This window comes from Magnolia sinica, chromosome 3 (assembly GCF_029962835.1).
Source record: "Magnolia sinica isolate HGM2019 chromosome 3, MsV1, whole genome shotgun sequence".
NCBI lineage: Eukaryota > Viridiplantae > Streptophyta > Magnoliopsida > Magnoliales > Magnoliaceae > Magnolia > Magnolia sinica.
Genome location: NC_080575.1, coordinates 1,646,864 through 1,669,618, shown reverse-complemented (window position 1 = coordinate 1,669,618; position 22,755 = coordinate 1,646,864). Strand labels below are relative to the sequence as shown.

The following is a 22,755-nucleotide window of genomic DNA, read 5'->3' as shown; positions in this document are numbered from 1 at the left end:
CTTTGGAAAAGAAAAGAAAAATGGTGAATGGGGATAGGAGGGATGAATGCAATGAAGAAATAACGGAAAATATGTGAAATTTTATAAATAAAAAACCTTAAAACAAAATATGAATATTGTTGTTGATCTAGGACTTTAACCCAGTTGTTGGAACCTGACTCTAATGCCAAACCGTTGCAACCGATTGATGGAGAGAATTCGACCAACCGTAGGCACCTCCAAGCTAGGATTCAACCAAGCGTAAGGAGGAAATGATCTCTAGTTTAAGACTATAGGATTGTTGAGCTTTCTCACAGTTTTGCATTCACAGTCTCTAGCATTTGGCTAGATGAATGTTGCATCCTTTCCCACACACTCTTTCTTCTGTTCTTTGATCTATTTGCTTTCCCATTTTGAGGTTTGCATTAAATGGTATCAGAGCAAGTTCTGCTCTTGGAAAACATAAAGAAGGTAATTTTTTCGTCTTATTCTTATCCTTTCATCTTTCCCCTTCAATCATTCATCTTGTATTTTTCTTTTCTTTCCCTTTTCTCTTCCCAAAATAACCAAACCCTAAACCATACATTTTCCTTTTTTCCCCTTCAAACCCTTAGAACCCTAACCATGAAATAAAATTGTTTATATTCTCTGCCAACCCTACCATATCCTAATTATGTTCCAACCTTATCGATTTCTTGCCCTTTCTCTTTTCCTTGCAAAATAAAAAATAAAAAATAATAATTAAAAAAAAAATCCCAAACCCCATAACCCTCATAACCTTAGATCTAGAATCTGAGCCTACAATTCAGCTCATGGATAGGGAGATGTTTATATGCCTTTTACAATTATTTGTATCTAGACTTTCCTACCTGTCCATATATATCGTGTTATTCTTATTTGGCTCATTGTGAGTATCACGTTCATCACCCCTAACATCTTGAGTCTCACTCATCTTCATATGTGTCTTCTAGTGATTCCTTTCAATGGCCCTCAAGATGTTATGAGCAACGACAACCACATGTCGGCTACTCAAAAGCATTCTATTGCACAGAAATATCAATGATGGCCAAGAATGTTCAAGAGACATGGAAAGAAAATTTGAAGTTAAGGAGATTAGAGTATGTAAGGAAGATATTGCAAAAGAATTCAAGAAACTCAAGGAGTTGGTGAGAGCTTGCTTTGAGCCCTTGATTGAATAAGAAAAGCCTTATGGGCTTCAATTTGTTTTATCTAGTGTTCTAAGGAATGACGTGGTTACTGAGAATGTGGCAACCCAAAAGGAATCCTCCTTTGGATTGGTTGATGGATCTATTGATGGGGACGGATCAATGGCTAGATCGAAAGAAGTTCAAGTCAAGCCAAAAGATCAGTTGACAGATGACCCAATTGAAGGGATTGGTGGTTTAACAAATATACATGACCCGATGATCGAAGAGATGGATACTTTCACAATAACCATAATGCTCTCAATTTCAATTAAGGCTCACAGATCAGAAGCTGACTGTGAAAAAGGGGCCACAATCGACGTTTGTAACTTAGAGGACCAACCAGAAGCAAAAGAAAAGATGGTGTGTTTCAACCATATTATGCAGAAGCTACCCATCAAGAGTGTGGGTCTTCGCCATCAATTGTCAGTGAAGCCGAAGAAGACACTACAAACGAGGATCTTCACAGCAAATTATGACTACCAATTTAAACTCAAGGACTAACTTTTATATATATATATATATTATTTTATTTTAAATTTTTTAATTTTTTTTTAAAAATTTATTTAATTTTTATAGCCGAGTGAAATTAATGCAAAAAAATGACCGCATAAGCCGATTGATCAAGATTTTGAAGAAATGCCCAAATCTTACCGTGCACGCTCCGCACGTGTACAAAAAATGGCAATTTTCCCTTTTTAGCTCATTTTTACTTTCCTTTTTTATTTCAAATCTCTACATTAGAAAATACCTTTACTTTCCATTCCTTTTAAATCTCTACCTTAGGTAATTTTCTTTGATATCTTCATGTTAGGCAAGCAGCAATCTTATATTCTTCTTATTTAAGTGGTTTCTTATTTTTCAGATCTTTGCTAGTTAGGAATTCTATTTTTAGATTCCATAGTTTTTATTGTAGATTGTATGGATTGATTATAAATATGGCCTATGGCCTATGGAATAAGATAAGTGGAATGATATTTCTTTTAAGTAAATTCTCTTATTTCTCTATGGTAGTTGCTGAAGAGGGAGAGTAGTTTAGGACTAGAGGACTGTTGAGCTTGCTCACAGTCTTGCATTCGCGGTCTCTAGCATTTAGCTAGAGGATTGTTGGGTCCTTTCCTACAATCTCTTTCTTCTAGTCTTTGATCTATTTACTTTCCCGTTTCAGGGTTTGCATTACAAACATATATTATATCTTACAATTTGTTGTTCCAATAGTTGGTCAGGCAACACATGCATCTCACATTCATGTAAAAAAAATAGGAATTTGATCAATTTTCAAGTCAGGTTGATTTGTCTCGAGCCAAACCAATTTTTGGGCATGGGCTTGGGTATGCTCTGCTAGGCCATGCATGGGCTAGGCCCTAGTCTTGGGCCCTATAGTATTAGAGTCAGACCAGAAGTAGCTTGGCTCAGTCCAAAGCCCATTGCCACCCATAAACAATGCTGCATTATTTTATTGATTGGTCCCCTCCACATGAGCGCAAGTCCCTACATCTAGCAAGGTTGGGCAGCCCAGCGAGCCTGGCATGGATTTGGATTGGGCATGCACCCATTAGCTTGGCCATGGGCTGGGCATGGGCTCATCATTGATGGCTTGTTCAATTTTCAGGCAGGGATTGGGTTTAGTTATCTTAGCCTTACTCCGGCCCAAGTTATCTTAGCCCAACCTGGCCCAGCCCAACTTCATATGTACATATGTTCTATCCTAAAATATATGCTGTTCCAATCCTCAATTAGGCAACACATCCATCTTGCATGTAGACTGTTGTTTTCATTTTCTTAGATGTTTGTTTCTTTGTGCATGCATGGCGTACTTGATCAACGGACAGATTAGAAAAGTTCACATGGGCAATGGTGATTTGATCAATTTTTGGGCCATGCTGGGTTGGGCTTGGGCTTAGTCCTTTAGTGTCATGCAATCTAGGCTTAGCCTGGCCCCGCCGATTGCCACCATATAACTTGCCAATGGAACAATCAAATACTTTTTTTGCTTTGGAAAGAAGTCACATTCTCTTATACAGTTGGTATTTTCAAAACTTTGACACCTAGAAACCATTTGTATTACACTTGCAGGAATTAGAAGTTTTTGAAACAGAGATACAGCTTTAGTCATTACTAGAATGTAGCTTATGTTCTTTAGTACAACGACATTAACATCTCTGATCTAGTCTCCACTTTGAAGCATCCTTAACTTGTGAAATTTTTATAATAAAAAATCGTTTCTATGTAAGTGATTTCCAAAGTCTCTTTTATAAGTCTTTTGGTTGAAAAGCAATATTTTGGTAGTCCCGCTCAATGTTGTCAAAATCGTTACTGTATTGCAGATTGTAATAGAGGTTTTGAATCACAAATCATATCATAAATTGTAAGATTTTTTTTTTTTCTATTTTACTAAAAAATATATTTAATAGGCATATGAAAAGTTTTAAGTAAATCATAAAAGATTTAAAAACTCATCAATCATCCATATACCATCAACATGTACTAAAAAAGTAGTACATATTATGATATTATCAATTGAGAAAATATAAATGGAATATATATCATGATAGCTATCATGATTTTTGTCTTTTTCCTTTGTTTTCTTTTATTGTCCTTTGAAAAATTTACCTTAAAAAACATATAAGAGTCCTTAAAATTTTTTAGTACCTTTCTTGAGTGTTGAATCATGTTAGAAAAAATGGCATTCGTTTCCATTGTGAATCAAAAGATAATCTTGATTTCTTTGTCTTGGGTGGGTGTTTGAATACCAAAATCCCCAAATCTCTCTCCCTCCCTCTCTCTCTCTCCCTCCCTCTCTCTCTCTCCCTCTCTCTCTCTCTAATAAAAAATGAGGACACAGCGGAGAGCCTTTTTCATATTTTATGAGCAAAAGGGTACAGAGAAAAGGAAAAAATCGAATAAATAATAATAATAATAATATGATTTGTTAAATATTTCTCGGGCACGTTTACTCAGTTTACAATTATCTTACGGTTCGTAAGATTGGATACGATCATCATATGACAGTCATACAATTATTTAGGATTTGCAATTTGGGTGTACGATTCAAATTGTACACCCATACGATATGATATGAATTGTACGATTCATATCATGATGTGAATAGTATGATTTTGATAACATTGGTCTTGCTAATCTAAGAATTTGATACGAACTTAACCACTAACATCACTCCTACGTGATAAGATCAGTTTCCCAATCTCTGCCACTATTTTTTTCTTCATTTTCACCTTTAGATGCATAGACGTTGCATTTTACAAACTTGACCCTACAATTCTTCTTCTTATATCCAACCTTTCTATATTGGTAGCTTGGGATTAACCTTCTCGTGCTGCTTTTAAATAATTTCGGTTGATGAGTAAACATATGCTTTGAACTTTTTTTCCCCCCCTCTTTTAATAACAGATAGAACCTGTCTTCCGCTCGTTTGATTTTTGAAAATTAATGCGAGGCCTTTTCAGAAACTTGTATGTCTAATAATTGGTATTTCCTGACAGATTATTCATAATGGATTTGGCTATGTCATTGATGGAGATGTGTACTTGTCTGTTGATAAATTCTCCAGTTATGGTCATTTATGTGGAAATAAATTGGAAGATATTCAAGCAGGCGAAGGGGTCGTCATTGATCCTAGGAAGAGACACCCTTTTGATTTTGCATTATGGAAGGTGAGGGATCACCTGTTGTGTCTGTGTGTGGGCGTGTGCCTCTGTGTAAAACATACATGCACACACATACATACATATGGGGGGCGCTTGCATGCCACGCTATTTTGGGGCCCACTTGGTGTGTATGACATCCAACCCAATACATTATGATGATTAGATACCCCAAAAATCAGGCTGATCCAACCATCTGGTGGCTCACAACATAGAAAACGGTGAAAAAAAGGCCCCAAACCTCCAAATTCAAGTGGTGGGCGCACCTGATATTCATTTGAACTATTTTTGGGGTGTCACATCATCATGGTGGGCCACAATTTTTTGATAAGTTGGATGCCATATGCATACCACATGGGTGGATCTTTTATGATTGTCTTGTCCTAGTTTCTTTTACCTAGGTACAAATCATGATGGGCCATATCTTTAGGACAGATTGGATGTCTTGCAGACTCCATGTGGGCCCACAAGAGCTGGTTACCACCATTAGCAGTGGTGATACTGGTACCATGTGAGTGTTTTCCTACATGTATGCATGTATGTATCTGTGTATTTATGTGTCTTCTCAATGTTCTTTTGTAAAGTGTTTTTTGGTGTTTTCAACTGAGATGTTTTTAAATTTTTTTTTTTTTTTTTCGTTAGTCACCTCTCTAATGTTTTGCAGTCTGCAAAGCCAGGTGAATCAAGCTGGAACAGTCCCTGGGGCCCTGGAAGACCAGATTGGAATATTCAATCCAGTGAGATGAGTATGCATGATTTAAATCCCTCCTTTGACATTCATGGTGGAGCAAGGGATCTAATCTTTCCAAATCATGAGACTGAGACTGCCCAGAGTTGTGCTGCCTGTTCAGTGAACAATGTGCGGTATTGGATACACACTGATTTTTTCTTAAATGGAAATGGAAGTATAGAAAATGGAAGTACAGAACTGCACAAGTCAATAGGGGATTTTATTACGATCCGTAAGGTAAGCAACAAGGTTTCTGTGCTTTGGAAACAGTTTCATTTCCTAATTTGCTTTTTAGTTTTTGGTGCAAGTCTATTTTGAGTCAAGCATCTATGGAATCCGATCTTTCTTACAAGAATTGTGGTGACAGTATCTGATTAATGGTGATGTAGGTCTTAAGATTGTACCACCCTTTGGCATTGAGATTTTTCTTGATCGACACACACTACCAGTCTTGGGTCCATTACACCAGTAAAGAACTTGAAAATGCTTCAGACCAAGTTTTCAACATTTATCAGGTGAATACAACTTGTAAATTGTTGAGAGTTTCAGTTTCCCATGGAAATTTATTTGTGATTTGCATGTGTATGTATGCATACATGCACTAACTATTTACATGTCTGATGTGTATGACTTCTTCATATTTGTAGGCATTATACAACTGTGAAATGACTCTTTCTCCATTTCGAGAAAAGAGTTTCAAGGATGAAATCACACCCTCTATCCAAGACTGCATTCGCAGGTTCCGTAATTGTTTCCAGAGTTCAATGGCATGTGACTTGCATGCCTATTGTGTTTTGAATGCAATAGGGACAGCCATGAAGACCATTAACATTGTTCTTAACTCATTAAAGGTATAGATTTTTCTCATTAATTCCTGAAGAATTTTGAAACTGTATGATTTTTGTGAAAGCAGATTTAAGTGTGTAGGCTGCATTGGCACTCTTGACTAATCTTTCTGATTACAGAATAATCAGCAGCAGCCATCACTGATTCAGTCTCTTATTGCATTGGAGAAAGAAGTAAAAGATGTTTTGAATATTTTGGGGCTAATGTCATCTTCAACTTATTCCGAGGTGTGTTTTCTTAATTGATTACAATTGCTTAAACATCAAACAAAACTCTGGTTTCGCAAGTGTCTCATTGATGATCAAAATCATCATTCATTGGATAGGGGGGTGACCCCAAAGAAGACCCAAATTGGAATGGTATTCCAACAATCTCTAAAATGCCCCAAATACAATTCTACTAATATCTCTGCAACAGATAGATAGATCCAACGAATGTCTAAGACACTAGTTTTAAAGAGGAAGTCCTATATTTCTTCCTCTTGCCACTGGACAATGAAGAAAAAGGTGGTCAGCCATTAATTTCCTCTCTCGATTTACACATAATGCACCTATTTGGAATTTATTATAAGCAGTAAAAAGTGGGGTCTATCAAACAGATGTTTCAAGATGATTTCGGACCTATTTTGTTTCTCATCTCAATCTTGACCATCCATTTTTCATGTTATTGATTGGATATTTTGGATCATCCGATTGGGATGATTTTTACAACATGGCTTGCTTCTACACTTGTATGAATGAATGAACGGTTCAGATCCATGACTGGGCATCCACATGTCATTTGATAGCTCTGGACGTTGCTAAGATCCTCATGAAGGTGGAGATGTAGAAAAAACTATATATATATATATGTGTGTGTGTGTGTGTGTGTGTGTAGCAGCACCCCATGAAGCCCCCAGTGCCCAAATGTTACCGTGATCCAAAACTTTAGTGAGCCATGGAAATAGAAAACTTTTTCCCCCCTTGATTTGGATCTCTCCTTTCTATGGCCCACCAGAGTTTTGAATCAAGGTGAAAATTGGTCCCTTCAGGTTTCATTAGGTGCCGTATCACATGGGCCATTCAGATTTTAGGGCCCTGACACGTGCAGGTGAGCATGCATATATATGTGCATGTGTGTGTGTGAAGGTAATTAGATGCACCCTTCAATGGTGAGCACAAAATCAGGCCAATCCATGACTTAGGTGGGCCACACCACATACAACATTTGAGAGTGGGTGGGCCCATTAAAACCTTCCAGATTGTACAGAGGGCCCACAGAGATGTGGTTTTGACATCTAGCTTATACATTGTGTCTCACTTGGATGAGGGGGTCACACAAAATTTTAGGCCATTTCAAAACTCAGGTGGGCCCCACCAGGTGCTTTAAGATGTTTGAGGCATGATTTTTCATATTTTTAGATGGTATGACTGATTTTTGATACATCCCAGGACATAGAGGGGACCTACCAAATGTACGAAATGGATGTTCATGGTGGGTCCCATGGAGGACGTGATTGTGTACCTTTATCCTTCAGCTAAGGTTTGTTTTCTAGTGGTCACCACTCACCACCTGCATCCATTCCAGAAATCCGGGTTTGTCACACGTATTAGCTTTAGAATTACGATGGTTATCTTAGTAGTAGTTATCATCAAACAAACTATAACTGATTTAATGAGTCATTCGCAGTTTCACAGTCTGAATTAGTTCATACTTACACATGCATAGCTTAATCTCTGAGACAAGCAACTTGTGGCCGTGATATCCCTGACCATCTTGTTGCTGTGCTGCAAATCACCATTGCATTTTTCCAAAGTCATATTAGGTAAATGTGGAGATGTCATCTTTAACGAAATCTCATATCAAAATTGCCAGGTTCTAAAACAGTTGATGGACATTGAAGAGAACTGGGTTGACAGAGGACCAAGTGCTGCAGCTGATTCAGCAAAGGAATTCAGCGAGAAATAAGATGAAAGAAAATTTCCATGCGCTCCGAAGAGTTGCACGTGGAAGTTTAATACGCACAGGAAAATTGACACCATGTGAGATCCCAGTGGATAAACCCTGAGGTGCTGCTGATTCAATTATGAAAAGAGTCTAACCTTTCTATTTATAAATTTGAATTTTTAGGTTCTATTGATTGAACTTTTGGGTGAATTAGTACACTATATACATGCCCCTGGTCTATGTTACACCTTTTATGATTCATGTCAATGTCCATTAGGTCTGGACCCAAGATTCTAACAGTCTAGATTGCCACATGCTTTTATCATCCATGACTCTTGAATAGAAATCTGTTTAGTGGTTCTGATTCATTCCTTCTCACCATTAATTGTCATTCATCTCTTTCAGTGTTCTGATTAATTCCTTATTTCTGAAGATTAATTTTCATTCGTCTCTTTCATTTCTTGCACGTGGTTTTGTTTTCCGTTGATCATGGTTTTAAGAAAGGCAGTACAGTCGCAGATGGAATGATTATAATTGAATCATCCCAAACCATTATGCTGTGACGCTATAATGGGATCAATACACCATCTTCTTAAACTCCATTTTCTTAGTTTACTTTGGCTGTTAAAATGATTGTCGACATTTTATTATTATTATTATTTTTTTAGGGTTATTTGTTATAATTAGACTGGAGTTTGCCATTAGCCTGATGTTTTTCAGAATATACGGTTGGGTAGGCACGTTAGGCTTACCATTGGGTGGGTATTTGGTCAGCTAGACATGGTCGGCTTATAATTGGGTGAGGATTCCAGTACTCCTTAGCTTAAGTGACTTCTGCAATTGGTTTACGGCCATTGACTTCTTTATTCTAGCCGTGAAATTGGCCCGACGTTGGCTATCTTTTGGTGTACCAATCATAGGATCTCTTCGATGGTACAATGTAGAACTGGCCAAAAAGGAATAATGTCCTTCACAGGTTATCGACTGGACAGATCACTTTTGTGATATCTTAGACTGGTATTTCGATTTTTTTTTTTGTTTTTATTTTTTTTCAGATATTCCAATCAGTCGGCCATGGTTATTTCTCTCAGTGAATTGAATTAGCCATATTACCTTGCTATAGTGATAGGCTTCATTTGCATTTGGTGTGGCCAAGAAAGATTTATTATCGGCCAAAACCAATTCAACTTTATTATGATTTTAAAAAATTATGAATTGATGTAGAGATAATATAATGCACGCAAACAAATGAATTCAATCTCTATCAAATAGAGTATTATAGACATATGAGATATCAATCACAAAAAATGGGGCTAACACTATTTTGGTCCCAACAATCAAGCCGACTGGTAGGACTTCTTGAGTATTTGTAATGTGATCAATGAAATTACTGACTGTGACCTTAGACGGGATCAAATTAGTCAATGTCTTTCATAATTTTGACATCATTCTCAGTGATAGGAGATCGACAACAATGCCATTGTCGAACAGAATCCTGGTGACTGGACAATCTTTAAGGTTTTATGACTACTTACTATGACGTAGCTCTTGATTCCATCGTAATAATATTCAAATGTGATTTTTCATCCAATCCAAGTTTTCTTTTAATCATTTTCTTTGATGGAAAAGAAGCATGTTGTATCACCACAGGAGGGATGAACTCCTCCACATTGCCTGTCATCTTACTTCGCTCGGCCAATTTAGCCTGAAAATTAAAAGGCAAAGTAAATATCATATTGTAATGGAACACGATAAGTGGCAATGTACAGAACACAATCTCCGAATTCAGACATTGCCCCCTAGTATTTTTATGCCATCTTGCATATTGGGATTTTGAATGTGCTAAACACTCTCATCGTTCACAATGCCAGACGATATGGTAATAGGTGAGACCACTTGCAATGCTTTAGCGGTTGCTAGTAGTTCGTTCACCAGCCACTCATCCTTTTGGAAACATACATCATCGAGATAATTTGATAAATTATCACAGCCATCTTTTTCTTTTGGACTTGCTGATCCACAAGATTGGTAAAAAATGTTGGCATCCTATTCACACAAAACAGGAAGTAAAATCACTGCGACCATGTTAACAACCACTTGTTCTTCAGGCAAAGGAATTCTCCAAAACGATCGTAGTTGTACTAATTTTGATTGGGGTATGTCTTTGGCTTTTGCCGATTCTCTCCTCATGGCCGCTCTATGCCTTTGCCAATGGAATTTTTGAGTTTGAGTCAATGTTTCTGGCATTATCGAAAATTTAGGATGCATGACCCACTTCCAGATTTCTTTCTAAATTGCTAGGGGTTTAACCATCATTTGATTTGACATCTTGCCCTGAGAGTAATGACTAAGGGGAGAAGGCACCCCTTGGTGTCGATGTTGACGACTACTTTCAATCCTCGGAGCTATGTATTGGCCTTGCGACCTTAGTTGAGGATAATCTCCCCATCCCAGAATGGTCCTTCTGGCATATTGGTCATACAGTTATGAATCTTAACCATCCTACCAAATTGCGTTTGGCCGAGTGGTGACTGAGTGGGAAGGCTGACGTTGCCCTTGCCCTGGTCATTATAATGTGCTTTTATGGTTGGTTGGGCCAAGATCAATCCTTTGTCGTGGTCAATTAGCACTTCTCGGATCTGTCGTAACCATATTGACTTTGAGATTGAGTATGAATGGATCTATATCAATCAACATCGCCTTCTCGCCTTTCTCATCGAATTTCAGTAGCTCACGGTCGATATTGTCCCGGAGTACCACATTCTAGAACACAACACATTCATTAGTTAGATGGGAACGAGTTTCTTCGTGCCATTTATAGTACATCATTTTCAGTAATTCATTAGCCGGACCCGGAAGTATCTTATGATTTATGGAAATCTTAGTAGACTATCATACATATTTCAAAGTAGCATCTGTGTGTGCCATCTAATTTATCTATTGGTTGTGCCCAGCATAGTAAATGCTCTTACCATATCTAACCCAACTTAAAGCTTAAATCCAAAGACCAAATGGGCGGCTAACGGTCATCTAAACCAGAACAGATCCGAGTATAGGTACTCAAGCAGTCTAAAGAGAAAATCGAGTAGTTCGGGTACGGCTACCATAGGACCTAACCCAGCCCATTGACATCCCAATTGATGTAGAGCGGGTCGCAGATAGTTTCATGGCCAAGATGGATAAGAAAAGGCCCGGTCGACGACAGAAGTGATCGGACCATCAGACCTTTGATTGGGCATATCTCGCAATCCGGAATGAGTTATCTGACGTAAAATATATGATTTTGGGGTAGAACGAGCTACTTTAGCCAACTAACCCCGCTACGCTAGGTTGCACAGCTCGAAATTACGAAAAACCCCTTGATCGACGGTCGTTTCCTGTTTTAATTTCGTTTTTACTATAAATAGTAAGTTTTTGTTTGATTATAACTCTTCATCCGTCAGGCTTTAGGAGTTGCGCCCAACATGAAAAGAGCTTAGAATAATTAGGAGAACGGTTTGGTGAAGCCAAATAGGACATTTACTATTTTTGGCCGAAAACCTTGCGCACTAGTAGACATCACAACCATCTATAAATAGTAAGTTTACTATTTATAGTAAGTCACGAATTCTAGGAGTTTTAGTTATAGTTTGATTCTGATTTCTTTCCTATTACTTGGTACCCCTATTTAAAGGGTTGTGAACTTGTTTTTATTCATTCATTAATCAATTTAGAATTTATTGGAATTTATTTCTATTTTCTGCTTTCTTTCCTCATGGATTCGAGAAGTCTCTGTGAGGAGTCCAGAGAAGTTCCGTGGATTCGGAATAGTTATCCTCTTGAGGAAGACGGTGCTCGACCTCACATCCTCCCCTGCGTCACCAATGCATGATGGTTAGGATTATCAATGGGTGGGGTCCTGTAGAACCATGCTTGGGCTAATTGAATTAGAGTTTGTTAGAAGCAAAATTTGAAAGTTTTCGAAAACTTAGATCACGTGATTAAACCCCTTTTGTTCCCTTTTCATACCATCGATTTTTGAGAATTCTTAGGAAAAACTTAAATTGATTCCAAACCACGTGAGACCGTCGATGTCGATATTCTAAGTAAGGAAGTGTCTCTTTGATCTTTCCCAGATGAAGAAGAGGGGAGTCGGCATTTGTGGCCCACTATATATAATCTCTCTATCTGCAGCCTAGCCTCACTAAAGAGTTTTATGTGTTGGCTTTTCTCCTCCTCAGGGTTGAGAAAAAATCTTCTACATTAAAGGTATGATATCAGTAATCGAATGGAATTTGACAGTGCTGATCAAAATTTATTTTTGAATCTAAAATCTCTACTTTGGTTTATTGTAGAAACTTTGTAATATTTAGACAGTGATTCTTAGGAGTTAACTTATTACTCTGAGTATTTGAAAGTTTTTCATTTTCCATTGCATTTCTAAAAGTCTAACATTTATGACTCGGACCTAGATTCAATAAGTTTTGGGTACCCATCGGGTCTTCGGACTGAGGCTTCGACAAATAAGAGCATTTAAATGGTTGGACTTACTCGATGGATGGATTTGATCTCACATACATATACCACTTTGAGACATGCATGGTGCGCAAATGGGTTTATTCACATGTGTATAGCTTAAGAAACTCATTTCTTTTACTGAAATAATCAATATATATTAAATATATAATTATACTATTACATCTAATCAGACCTGAGTAGACTAAATCAGACCCAACTTTAACTAAGGCCAATCACATGGACACCACCCAAACTTGACTAGACCCGAATTTTAGCTGGGTCCAAAAGGTGATACCTGAACCCCAACCCAATCTCCTAACGGGTTCAATAAGTGTGATGTAGACCATTTAAAATCGAGTCAGGTCCATTGACAACACTAACAGGGAACTAGGGAGATGGCAATGGGCAGGTTTGGCCCAATGCTTAGGACCCAAGGCCTGATCCGAGCTTGAGCTTGAGCTTGGAAAAATCAGTTGGGCCTGACCTAACGCGACTGAAAAAATTGATAATATCCCTACTTCTCACTTGAATGTTCCTAATCTATTTGTTAATCATGTGGGCCACAGATGCACAAAGAAATAAACATTTTAGAGGAATGAAACCAATGGTTCACGTTGAAGATTGATGGGTTGCCTACAAGTGTTGGAATGGCATATTTGTACAATAAACACATGTACATATAAAACAAATTGATGGGTTGCCTAGCTGGGCTGAAATGGTGGAAGGCCCACCCAAAAATTGATCAAGCCATGCAAGTGAGGCCCAAGCATGGCCGACAGGTCAAGCTAACAACTCCAAGCCCAGCTCAAAACCTGGTTAGGCTCGTTGGGTTGACAGGCTACCTGACCCATTGTCCCCTTATGGGCCACACCTAATGAAGAGCCCATATCTTTCACAAAAGTGAGTGGGCTGTTTGTTGTGGCCCCATCATAGGCTCCCAGGCCCATCTCTCTCTCTCTCTCTCTCTCTCTCTCTCTCTCTCTCTCTCTCTCTCAATAAAAAAAGAAGGAATTAGGTACCAGTCACGTTGTTGTTGCTTAAACTAAGACAATTACCTATCTTCATACCTTATATGAACATGTATGTATCTAATCCATTTTGCCATAATGCCTAGCAAGAGGCCATAATGTCCGTAGATCATGTGGACCACCTCCACTTTTTTTTTCTCTCTCATAAAATGACCCTTTTAAGCTGTCTCAAAAAGCTAGTATGGGTTGGCCCGCTTTCTCTATGATGAAGCATATGGAGGTGCTTCACCTAATCAATTCCTAGCAAAATCAGTGGCCTAGATTGGCACTAGATACCTTTCCTAGTAAAGCCAGAAAAAGCCATCCACAGACAGATATGAAGATAGGCTTTTGGAATCCCCTTTCTATGACCAAACCCTTTTGCTTTGGGGCACTTCTCATGTTTTGTGCGTTCGGCCACACCTTTTCAAAGGTGTGCTCATTGGGGAGGCGAATATGGGAAATCCTCATTTGGGAGTGGTGGGGTCCACATTCAAACATGCGTTTACCACAATAAAAAGACGGCCTACATGATCTAGGCATTATTACAAGTGGGACCCAATATTTCAACGCGCTTTGATTGGCACGTGTGTATATTGTATACACCTTGCATATCACACCGTTGATGCAATCTTAAACATCTTATTTTGGACCGTTGAATTCTAAAAGTTGATCATTTACATTTTGGCCATCCATTGGATGGTTATGATCATCCAATCAGTGTGACTTTTCGGCCATGCTCGATGCAAGGTGGAACATACAATTTCAATGCAATTTGATTGGCGTGCTTGCATGCATGCATGCATATTGAATGCCCATGTTGTGGTGATCATAGAGTGGGGGATGACTGATCATAACTTGCTTTTCACCATATGGAAATGGCCATCCATCAGCAAAAGATCTCCCCCCAATTCATATGAAAATCTGGTTAGATTTCCCATCACAAAAAATCAGACGTGTGAGACAACTCCTTTTAATGAAAGTGATGGAAAGAAGGGTTATGATTCTAGGCCATTCGGGTTTTTTTTTTTCAAAAAAAAAAAAAAAAGAAAGAAAGAAAAAGATAAGAAGGAAAATTGTAGGGTGGAGATGAAAGGATGATGGCCCGTTGGAATCGTGTAGTAAAGGTAATCGAGGTAGGCAAAGATCATATGATTCCATGTCCTTTTCCAAATGGGAAAGATCTCATACCTATCACATCCTAATGTACCTTTCCACACCAACTGTAGCACTTTCTTGGGATCCAGGCCGTTCATCAGGTGGGGACCACTTGGTGTGTGCCAAGTCCTGAAAATTGGATCGAGTGTAGGCAAAAACAAGTGAATATATAAGCTGTAGCCATGATTGTATATTGCTCCCTGTGGTGTGTCCCACCTGAGGTTTTTGATAGGGATGATTATTTGAATGTAATATATCCACACCGTCGATCCATTTTGCAAGATCATTTTAGAGCGTGTGCCAAAAATGAGGCAGATCGAAAGCTCAAGTTGACCACACCACAGAACGCAGTGGGATTTAACGTCTACCATCCAAAACTTCTTTGGTGCTACAAAAGTTTCAGATGAAGCTAGTATTTGTGATTTTCCTGAATGAAGGTCTGTGTGACCTTTTTAGAACTTTGGATGGCAAGTAAACATCATAGTAAGCCCTACGAAGCTTTCAACGGTGGAAGTCATTGCCAAAACTGCTTTCTCTGGTGTGGTCCACTTGAGATTTGGATCTGCCAAATTCTAGGACTTCTACACTAGAATGATCTCTGAAAATGGATGGATGGTGTGGATATAACATATACATCATGGTGAGGTGACGTCAACGCACCACAGAGATACAATGACTCTGGAATGCTAGCTTGGAAGCGCCTAAGACCTTCGGTACGTTTGGTCTTGTCTACATCACCATCCAACGCGAGTCATGTCATGCATGACTACCATTGATGATGACATGTCTAGCCATGTCATGCATGACACCTGTTGAAGATGACATCCACTTTTGGCACTGCCACCAACCATTGGTGTAGAGGATCACATGTCTGGGCCATCACCCATGTATCATATCCCACCATCCATACATGGAAATCTCACGAAATTGCAATGCCACAATTCGATCACGCAATCTCATCTCATGTGTCCATCTGGCAATTGCATGCAACGTGGCATGCTAATGGCTACATGTTCGCTTAATGAAATAACATTGTCAGTATTCAATTCCTCCAGCGACCGTCTGGATGGACAAGAACCGCGCGTCAGCTCATGTGCCACACGTGAGTTATTTTGTCTTCTTGTTAGGTCGTCTGGCACGTGTGACACATGCACATGCTACCACACGTACGTCACATCTTTATCAGCATGCTCACGAATATGATGAGCGTGGCAGTTACACCGCTGCCACGCTCGAATACGCCTTGCAGCAGGTACCCGGACCCGAGTCAAAAATGGGGTCTAACCATGTTCGGGTCAAGTACCGTCATTGTCCGTTTCTAATTAATTTATGATTGCCTTATATTATATTTAAATATATGTTACCTAATCTAGCAATGGAATGAAATTTGTAGAGCCACATGCATGTAAGACAGCCTATTTACATAACACACATGGGTCAAATGAGCAGGTGTATCTGACCTAATCCATCCCCAACCATGTAGACTGACCTTTTTGACACAGACCCAACTCAGACCCGCCGAACCCGGCTAAAAACCAAGTCTCAGAGACTCATGAGTACCCGGCCTGATTGGAACCAATCCTAAAAAAGAGACCCAGAGACTGGAAGAACTGGTTAGGATACTATAGGCCCTGACCCAAACCCGACCCAATGAAAACCCATTGCAACTGACCTAGCCCAAGCAGCCCAAAGGATGTCTAGGTCCAGCCCATGAGCTAAGTAGTGGTGCTTAAGTGGGCCCACTTTTACTAAATAAAAACCCAAGATTATCGATGTCACATCAAGGTTGGAAATTTTTTCGACTTAAAAACTCAACTTGGCCAGCCCACAAAACATGACTCGTGTGGATCAACACGGTGACTCAACCCCCATTTCAAGAACAATCGGTAGTTGGGTCTATATAATTCAGGCCTACTTGTCGGTCTTTTCGTAGATTCAAACCCATTTCAAGTACAATCAGTTGTTGGGTCTATAATTCAGGCCTGGTCCCAATCCGTGGGCCACATGGTTCCACCTCAAACTGAAAAGATAGTGGGCCTTATCCTAGATAGGGTGCTATTTGTCAAAACCTCTACAAGAAAGAATAGATCAAGCCAAGGAACATTGTGAGACATGTCACACATTTTCCAGTTGGCACATGTGCACGTGATCACTGGCTTGTCGACGAACGTCCACTAGGTCGGCAGGCGGCACGCTCTTTAAGACAAATGAGAGTTCCCTAAGCTTTTGTTAAATGAAAAGGTTAATGAAAATGTATAATCTATTAATAGAATCATTGTCCACCATTGACTGATACACGTAATGGTGACGTTGGGGGACAAGATCATCATGTTTGGTATTAGTCCATTTCATGGCCTCATTTCAATGCTTCATGATTCAAGAATCAACCATATCTCTTTTCTTTATACGGGAGTTGGAATTGCTAATAAATGACAAATGGGGTAGCCCCATATGTTGTTTGAGCCACATGATATGTAGGATGGGAAATGGAAATGTATTTGAGGGGACAGCCAAACAATGTTTTCTGTAATCAATACTGGATGGACACGGGAAAATGAATAGACAGGATGTGGCAATTGCTATGAAGATGACCATGCACTCCATATTTAAAACAAAAATTGATGGATTTATTTTATTTTATTTTATTTTTTATTTTTTTTGAAAGGGGAAAAAAAATTGGTTTTTGCTTGGGTTTCAAATTTCAAATCAGCTTTTTGGAAAAAGTGAAGATGTGAAATGCAAATGAGACAACATGATCTAAGTAGATGATCTGTAATTGTTGTGAAATGTTGCAAAAAGTGGACGCTTAATCACATGTTCTATGTGGTTTTTGCATTATGTCACCAAAAAAAAAAAACATATAGTACTCAGGTTTTCTAGTTTAGTACGCCTTCTTAAGTCTCACTTTCATGGTGGGGCCAACATGAAAGATGAAAGATGGGATGCCTAGAAAACATGCTAGTTGAATCTTTAGGTGGTCCACATGAATTAAATGGATTACTACACAAAAAAAAAAAAAAAGTTTTATGGGGTGAATAAGTTTTAGATGTTTATGAATAAGCTTTTATATGTACGACACCCATGTGGATTAGTTTTTGTAAGCCAAGAATAATATAGATTAGATGTAGAGCATGTGGTTTCATGTTGTGAATCTTGTCATGATCTATTGACAAGAAAAGGGTGTCTCAGGAAAGATAATACGTCTGTTGAGTAATATTTCAATACTTTGTATCTTGTTCCAAAGAGGAATCCTATGAGTAAAAGGAATTCTAGTTTTATTAGGTAGTAATATATTTATTAAGGTTGCTTTTGAACAAAAAGTTTTTAACTTCTTTAACATCATCTTTGAGAGCTTTGAATGGGAAATGATATCCCACCTAAGGAGATTTTTTCTTTCTTCCTTTTTGTTTTTTTGTTTTTCTTCTTCTTAAAACAAAAAACAAAAAAAAACAAAAAAAAAAACCAAAAAACTAGGAGTCTGTTGGGTTTTCTGTTACAACTATTACAACAGTAATTTATAAGTGTGTGGTGATATCACTTACCTTCAACTACAGTGATGATTTTACTACATTATTTGCTTTACTCATAGATTACTGTAAAAATTAAAATTTTATAATGTGGAAATATAATGACTATAATTTACTTATGTGCTTTACGAGCTGTAATTTATGTTTAAATAAACACATGAAAATGATAATTAATACGCTTGGAATTTCTGTGTGTATTGTATTGGAGGAAAAACACTCTCTTTATAGTATGATTACGACCTATTGATAAACAATATGCACAGCTGTAAGAAAGATCCTAGGTGCTAAATATAAGATATTACATAATTGGAGAGAATATTACATAGCTGGAGAGATTTACAATCTAATACTCCCCCTCAAGATGGAGAGTGAGCATTAAAGACTCCCAACTTGGAGCTCAAACGGGGGAATAGTTCTTTTCCCAAAAGTTTGGTGAATAAATCAGCAATTTGAAGACGTGATGAAACATAAGATGTCCGAAGTAATCTGATTGAATCTTGTCACGAACGAGATGACAATCAAGCTCGTGTTTTGTTTGATCATGAAAGACAGGATTAACAGCTATATGAAGAGCAACTTGATTATCGCAAAATAATAAGGTTGGGCCGACATTACAAACATTAAGATCGTGAAGCAAATAAAGGAGTCAAGTGAGTTCACAACTTGTAGAGGCCATGGAGCGATACTCGGCCTCTGTAGAAGAACGAGAAACAGTTGATTACTTCTTTGTTTTCTAAGAAAGAGGAGAGTCACCAAAAAAAGTACAATAACCGGTCAGAGAGTGACGAGTCATAGGACAGCTGGCCAAATCAGAATCACAGTAGGCCTTCAAGGTGAAGGGACTGGAAGAAGACATAAGCAAGCCTTGTCCTGGTGTTCTTTTGAGATAATGAAGAATTCGAGTACTGCATCCCAATGTGGCCGTCGTGGTTTGCTCATGAATTGACTAAGAGTCTGGACAATATCGGGTCGAGTAATAGTAGGGTAGATAAGGCGGCCAACCAAGCAACGATAGAGGGTCGGATCAGAGAGTAGATCGTCGATATCATCAGAAAGCTTGGTGTTAACATCCATAGGTAACACAGTCAGTCGGTGACCAAGTAATCTAGAATCAGAAAGGATATCAATGATATATTTATGCTGACTGAGATAAATACAGCGACGGGAACGAGATACCTCAATGCCAAGAAAGAATTTAAGTGATCCAAGATCTTTAATCTGAAACTAGCGATACAAGAAGGATTTAAGAACATTGATGGCAGAGACTACTAGTAATAATAACATCATCAACATAAACCAAAATGACAGTAAATGTTTTGCCATAGTGTTGTGTGAAAAGAGAATAGTCAGCTTTGGATTGTATGTAGCCGGCAGTATATAAGGCAGTGAAAAATTTAGCAAACCATTGTCAAGATGCCTGTTTGAGTCCATAAAGAGACTTGTGGAGAAGGCAAACTTGAGACTCCCCATTTTAAGAAAAATCGGACGGAAGGGACATATAAACCTCTTCATCCAGGTCACCATGTAGGTAAACATTATGAACATCCAATTGGTATAGGGGCCATTTACGAATGGTAGCAATGGCGAGGAGGCAATGGATGGCGACCATTTTAGCGACAGGAGCAAATGTCTCATGATAATCCAATCCCTCTTGTTGAGTAAAGCCTTTAGCGATAAGGCGAGCTTTGTACCTTTTAAGAGTACCATCTGAATGAAACTTGAGTTTATACACTCATTTACAACCAATTGGAGTTTTGCCAGGAGGCAATAAAGTGAGAGTCCACGTCTTGTTGTGCTCAAGGGCTTTTATTTCAGTAGCCATAGCTTCGCGCCAATTTGGGTCTTTCACAACTTGAGAATAACTGGTAGGTTCGATATGAGAAGAAATACTAGCAAAGAAAGATTTATGCGAGAAAGAAAAATTAGTGTAAGAAAGAAAATTAGATAAGGGGAAGGGACGGACCTTCGTGAAAATAGACAAGGCCTGGGAAAGAGGCGTGGTGTTATAAGAGCACTCAAAATCAAGAAGCCAAATTGGTGGATATCTGAGACGAGCAGTGCGACGAATGGGAGGAGGAGAAGATGGAGAAGGTACCATTGGAAGTGAGGCAGGGGGTGGGTTGGATGAAGATTTGTTAAGGATGGAGAGGTCCAAAATATTTGGAGTGGGAAACTGAAGGACTGGAGGAGTAGAGAGGGGAAGAATGGCCATAGGAAAAATGTCCTCATAAAAAACAACATTCCGAGAAATAAAAAATTGACGAGAGAAAGGTGAAAAATCCGATAACCTTTTTGTGCATACGGATAGTCCAAAAAAAGACATTTTTGATCACGAGGCTGAAAACACTCTCTTTATAGTATAATTACAACCTATTGATAGACAATATACACAGTTGTAAGAAAGCTCCTAGGTGCTAAATATAGGATATTACATAGTTGAAGAGAATGTTACATAGCTGGAAAGATTTACAATCTAATAATAATAATGACTCATTTACTTTATATTTCATACCAAATTAGAAAACCAAACTAGTCTTAAGAGATTTTTTTTTTTTCTTTTTTTCTAAAGGTGGTATAAAGGTACTTGCCAATCTTTATCAATACAAATGAGAAGTAATTACACGAGGGGCATAGACCGTACTCCTAAAGGGTCATTTAGATTGGGAGGAATTTTGTTGACAATTCCAGTAACCTAGCATTGCAATATTTAATAGTTAAAATATCCAAAGAACCTCTTAAAGACATATCATCTAACTCTAAGATGACTAAATAATCTTAATGCGTTTGGCTGCTTGAAGATTTGGATCTCCCTTGTGTTTGTGCCCATGTCATAAAATGAATTGTCAAAATGGATGGATGAAGTGGATAAAATACATACATCACAGTGGGTCACAAAGAGTCGGGTCACCAAGGATATGACTAGTGATCAAGTCTCTTGGCAATCTACGTCTGCTTTACATTGCTCCCTTGGATTTCAAAGACATGTGGGGCCACCACGATGTTTGTGTTATATCCACTTTGTCCATCTATTTTGCCAATTCACTTTAAAGCATGAGCCAAGAAATGAGGTAAATCCAAAGCTCAAGTAGAACACCCACAAGAAAAAATGGGGATAATGACATTTATTAGCCATGATATTTATTTGCCATCCAACCTGTTTACGAGGTCACATGGACTTAGATGAAGGTAAACACAAATATTAGCTTAATCCAAAACTTTTGTGGTTCATAGGAAGTTTTCAACTATAAGCTTTCAATTCCCATTGTTTCTGTAACGTGGTTCACTTCCTCATTTTTCTAGGCTTGTATGCTAAAACAAGCTAGTAAAATAGATGGATAACATGGATAAAACACACACACACACACACACATCATGGTAAGTAGCAAAGAGTTAGTTCATTAGGTCTTTTGGAAATTTGCATCCTCGAAAACCAAGTTAGTCCTTTACAAGTGAGGACGTGGATTCGCTACATGGAGAGCCACCAAGGATGTAGTGGGATAGGCCACATGCTACTCTCAAAGATGAGGCCACCTAAAACCTATTTAAAAATTATTTAGTCAATTCCGTAATTAGTTTTGACTTCATCTCCTACAGAGGTAGTTAGCCCAATCAAATCATGTCATGTCAAGTGTTATGGAAAAATCTAAAGCATGTCCCGAGCCGGTTTGTAGTACACTCTGAGTAGTGAGGTCAGATGAGGTAATGCTGAGCTCGACTTAACCTCATCCGATCGAAGTAAGCTCGGAGTCAATCCTGAAGCATAGCACCGATGTCACTCACCGAGTCGAGTAGAAGGAGCATGGGTGCAAGAGTCGATAAGCCAATTTGTTTGGAGACGTGACCTGCGAATCATCCCCCAGCAACACACGATCTCGAAATAGTCGTATAATCGCCCAGATCTGCACGTTCGTCATTCATGGCTAGAGGCTAAGATCGTGCTGAGAATGACGGGCACGTCCGCTCCAGTTGAAAGGTATAAATAGGTGACATATCTACGGGAATAAGTACACAACATCTCATACCCTAAGCTTACTCCACACAACTTAGACCTGGATTCCTAGCCTGACTTTGGCATCAGAGGGTCTCCTTTATCCTTCTCTTGTGCAGGCTACAGGGTTTGGTTTGAGTGCTCGGAGCTCGGCGAGGGTAAATTAGACTTTTGCATCAACATCAAGGACTCAGGTCCACTAAATTTGTATCCTTCAGTTGAGGACA

The 22,755-nt window shown here is 38.6% G+C and overlaps 1 protein-coding gene across 1 annotated transcript; it reads left to right on the top strand.

Annotated features, from left to right (window-relative positions):
• Positions 1–4,186: 4,186 nt before the first annotated feature.
• Positions 4,187–8,719, top strand: LOC131239230 (cysteine--tRNA ligase CPS1 homolog, chloroplastic/mitochondrial-like). Its single transcript, XM_058236833.1, has 6 exons — positions 4,187–4,858; positions 5,527–5,816; positions 5,969–6,094; positions 6,227–6,430; positions 6,545–6,652; positions 8,280–8,719. Exons 1-6 carry the CDS (start codon positions 4,852–4,854, stop codon positions 8,370–8,372), a joined length of 828 nt encoding a protein of 275 aa, XP_058092816.1. The 5' UTR covers positions 4,187–4,851; the 3' UTR covers positions 8,373–8,719.
• The last annotated feature ends 14,036 nt before the right edge of the window (positions 8,720–22,755 follow it).

What these genes read in the sequence shown, in the direction of transcription:
- LOC131239230 (XM_058236833.1), top strand. An exon ending in TTGTTCTTAACTCATTAAAG is followed by an intron (nt 6,431 to 6,544) that starts GTATAGATTTTT and finishes TTCTGATTACAG; the next exon opens with AATAATCAGCAGCAGCCATC. An exon ending in CATCTTCAACTTATTCCGAG is followed by an intron (nt 6,653 to 8,279) that starts GTGTGTTTTCTT and finishes CAAAATTGCCAG; the next exon opens with GTTCTAAAACAGTTGATGGA.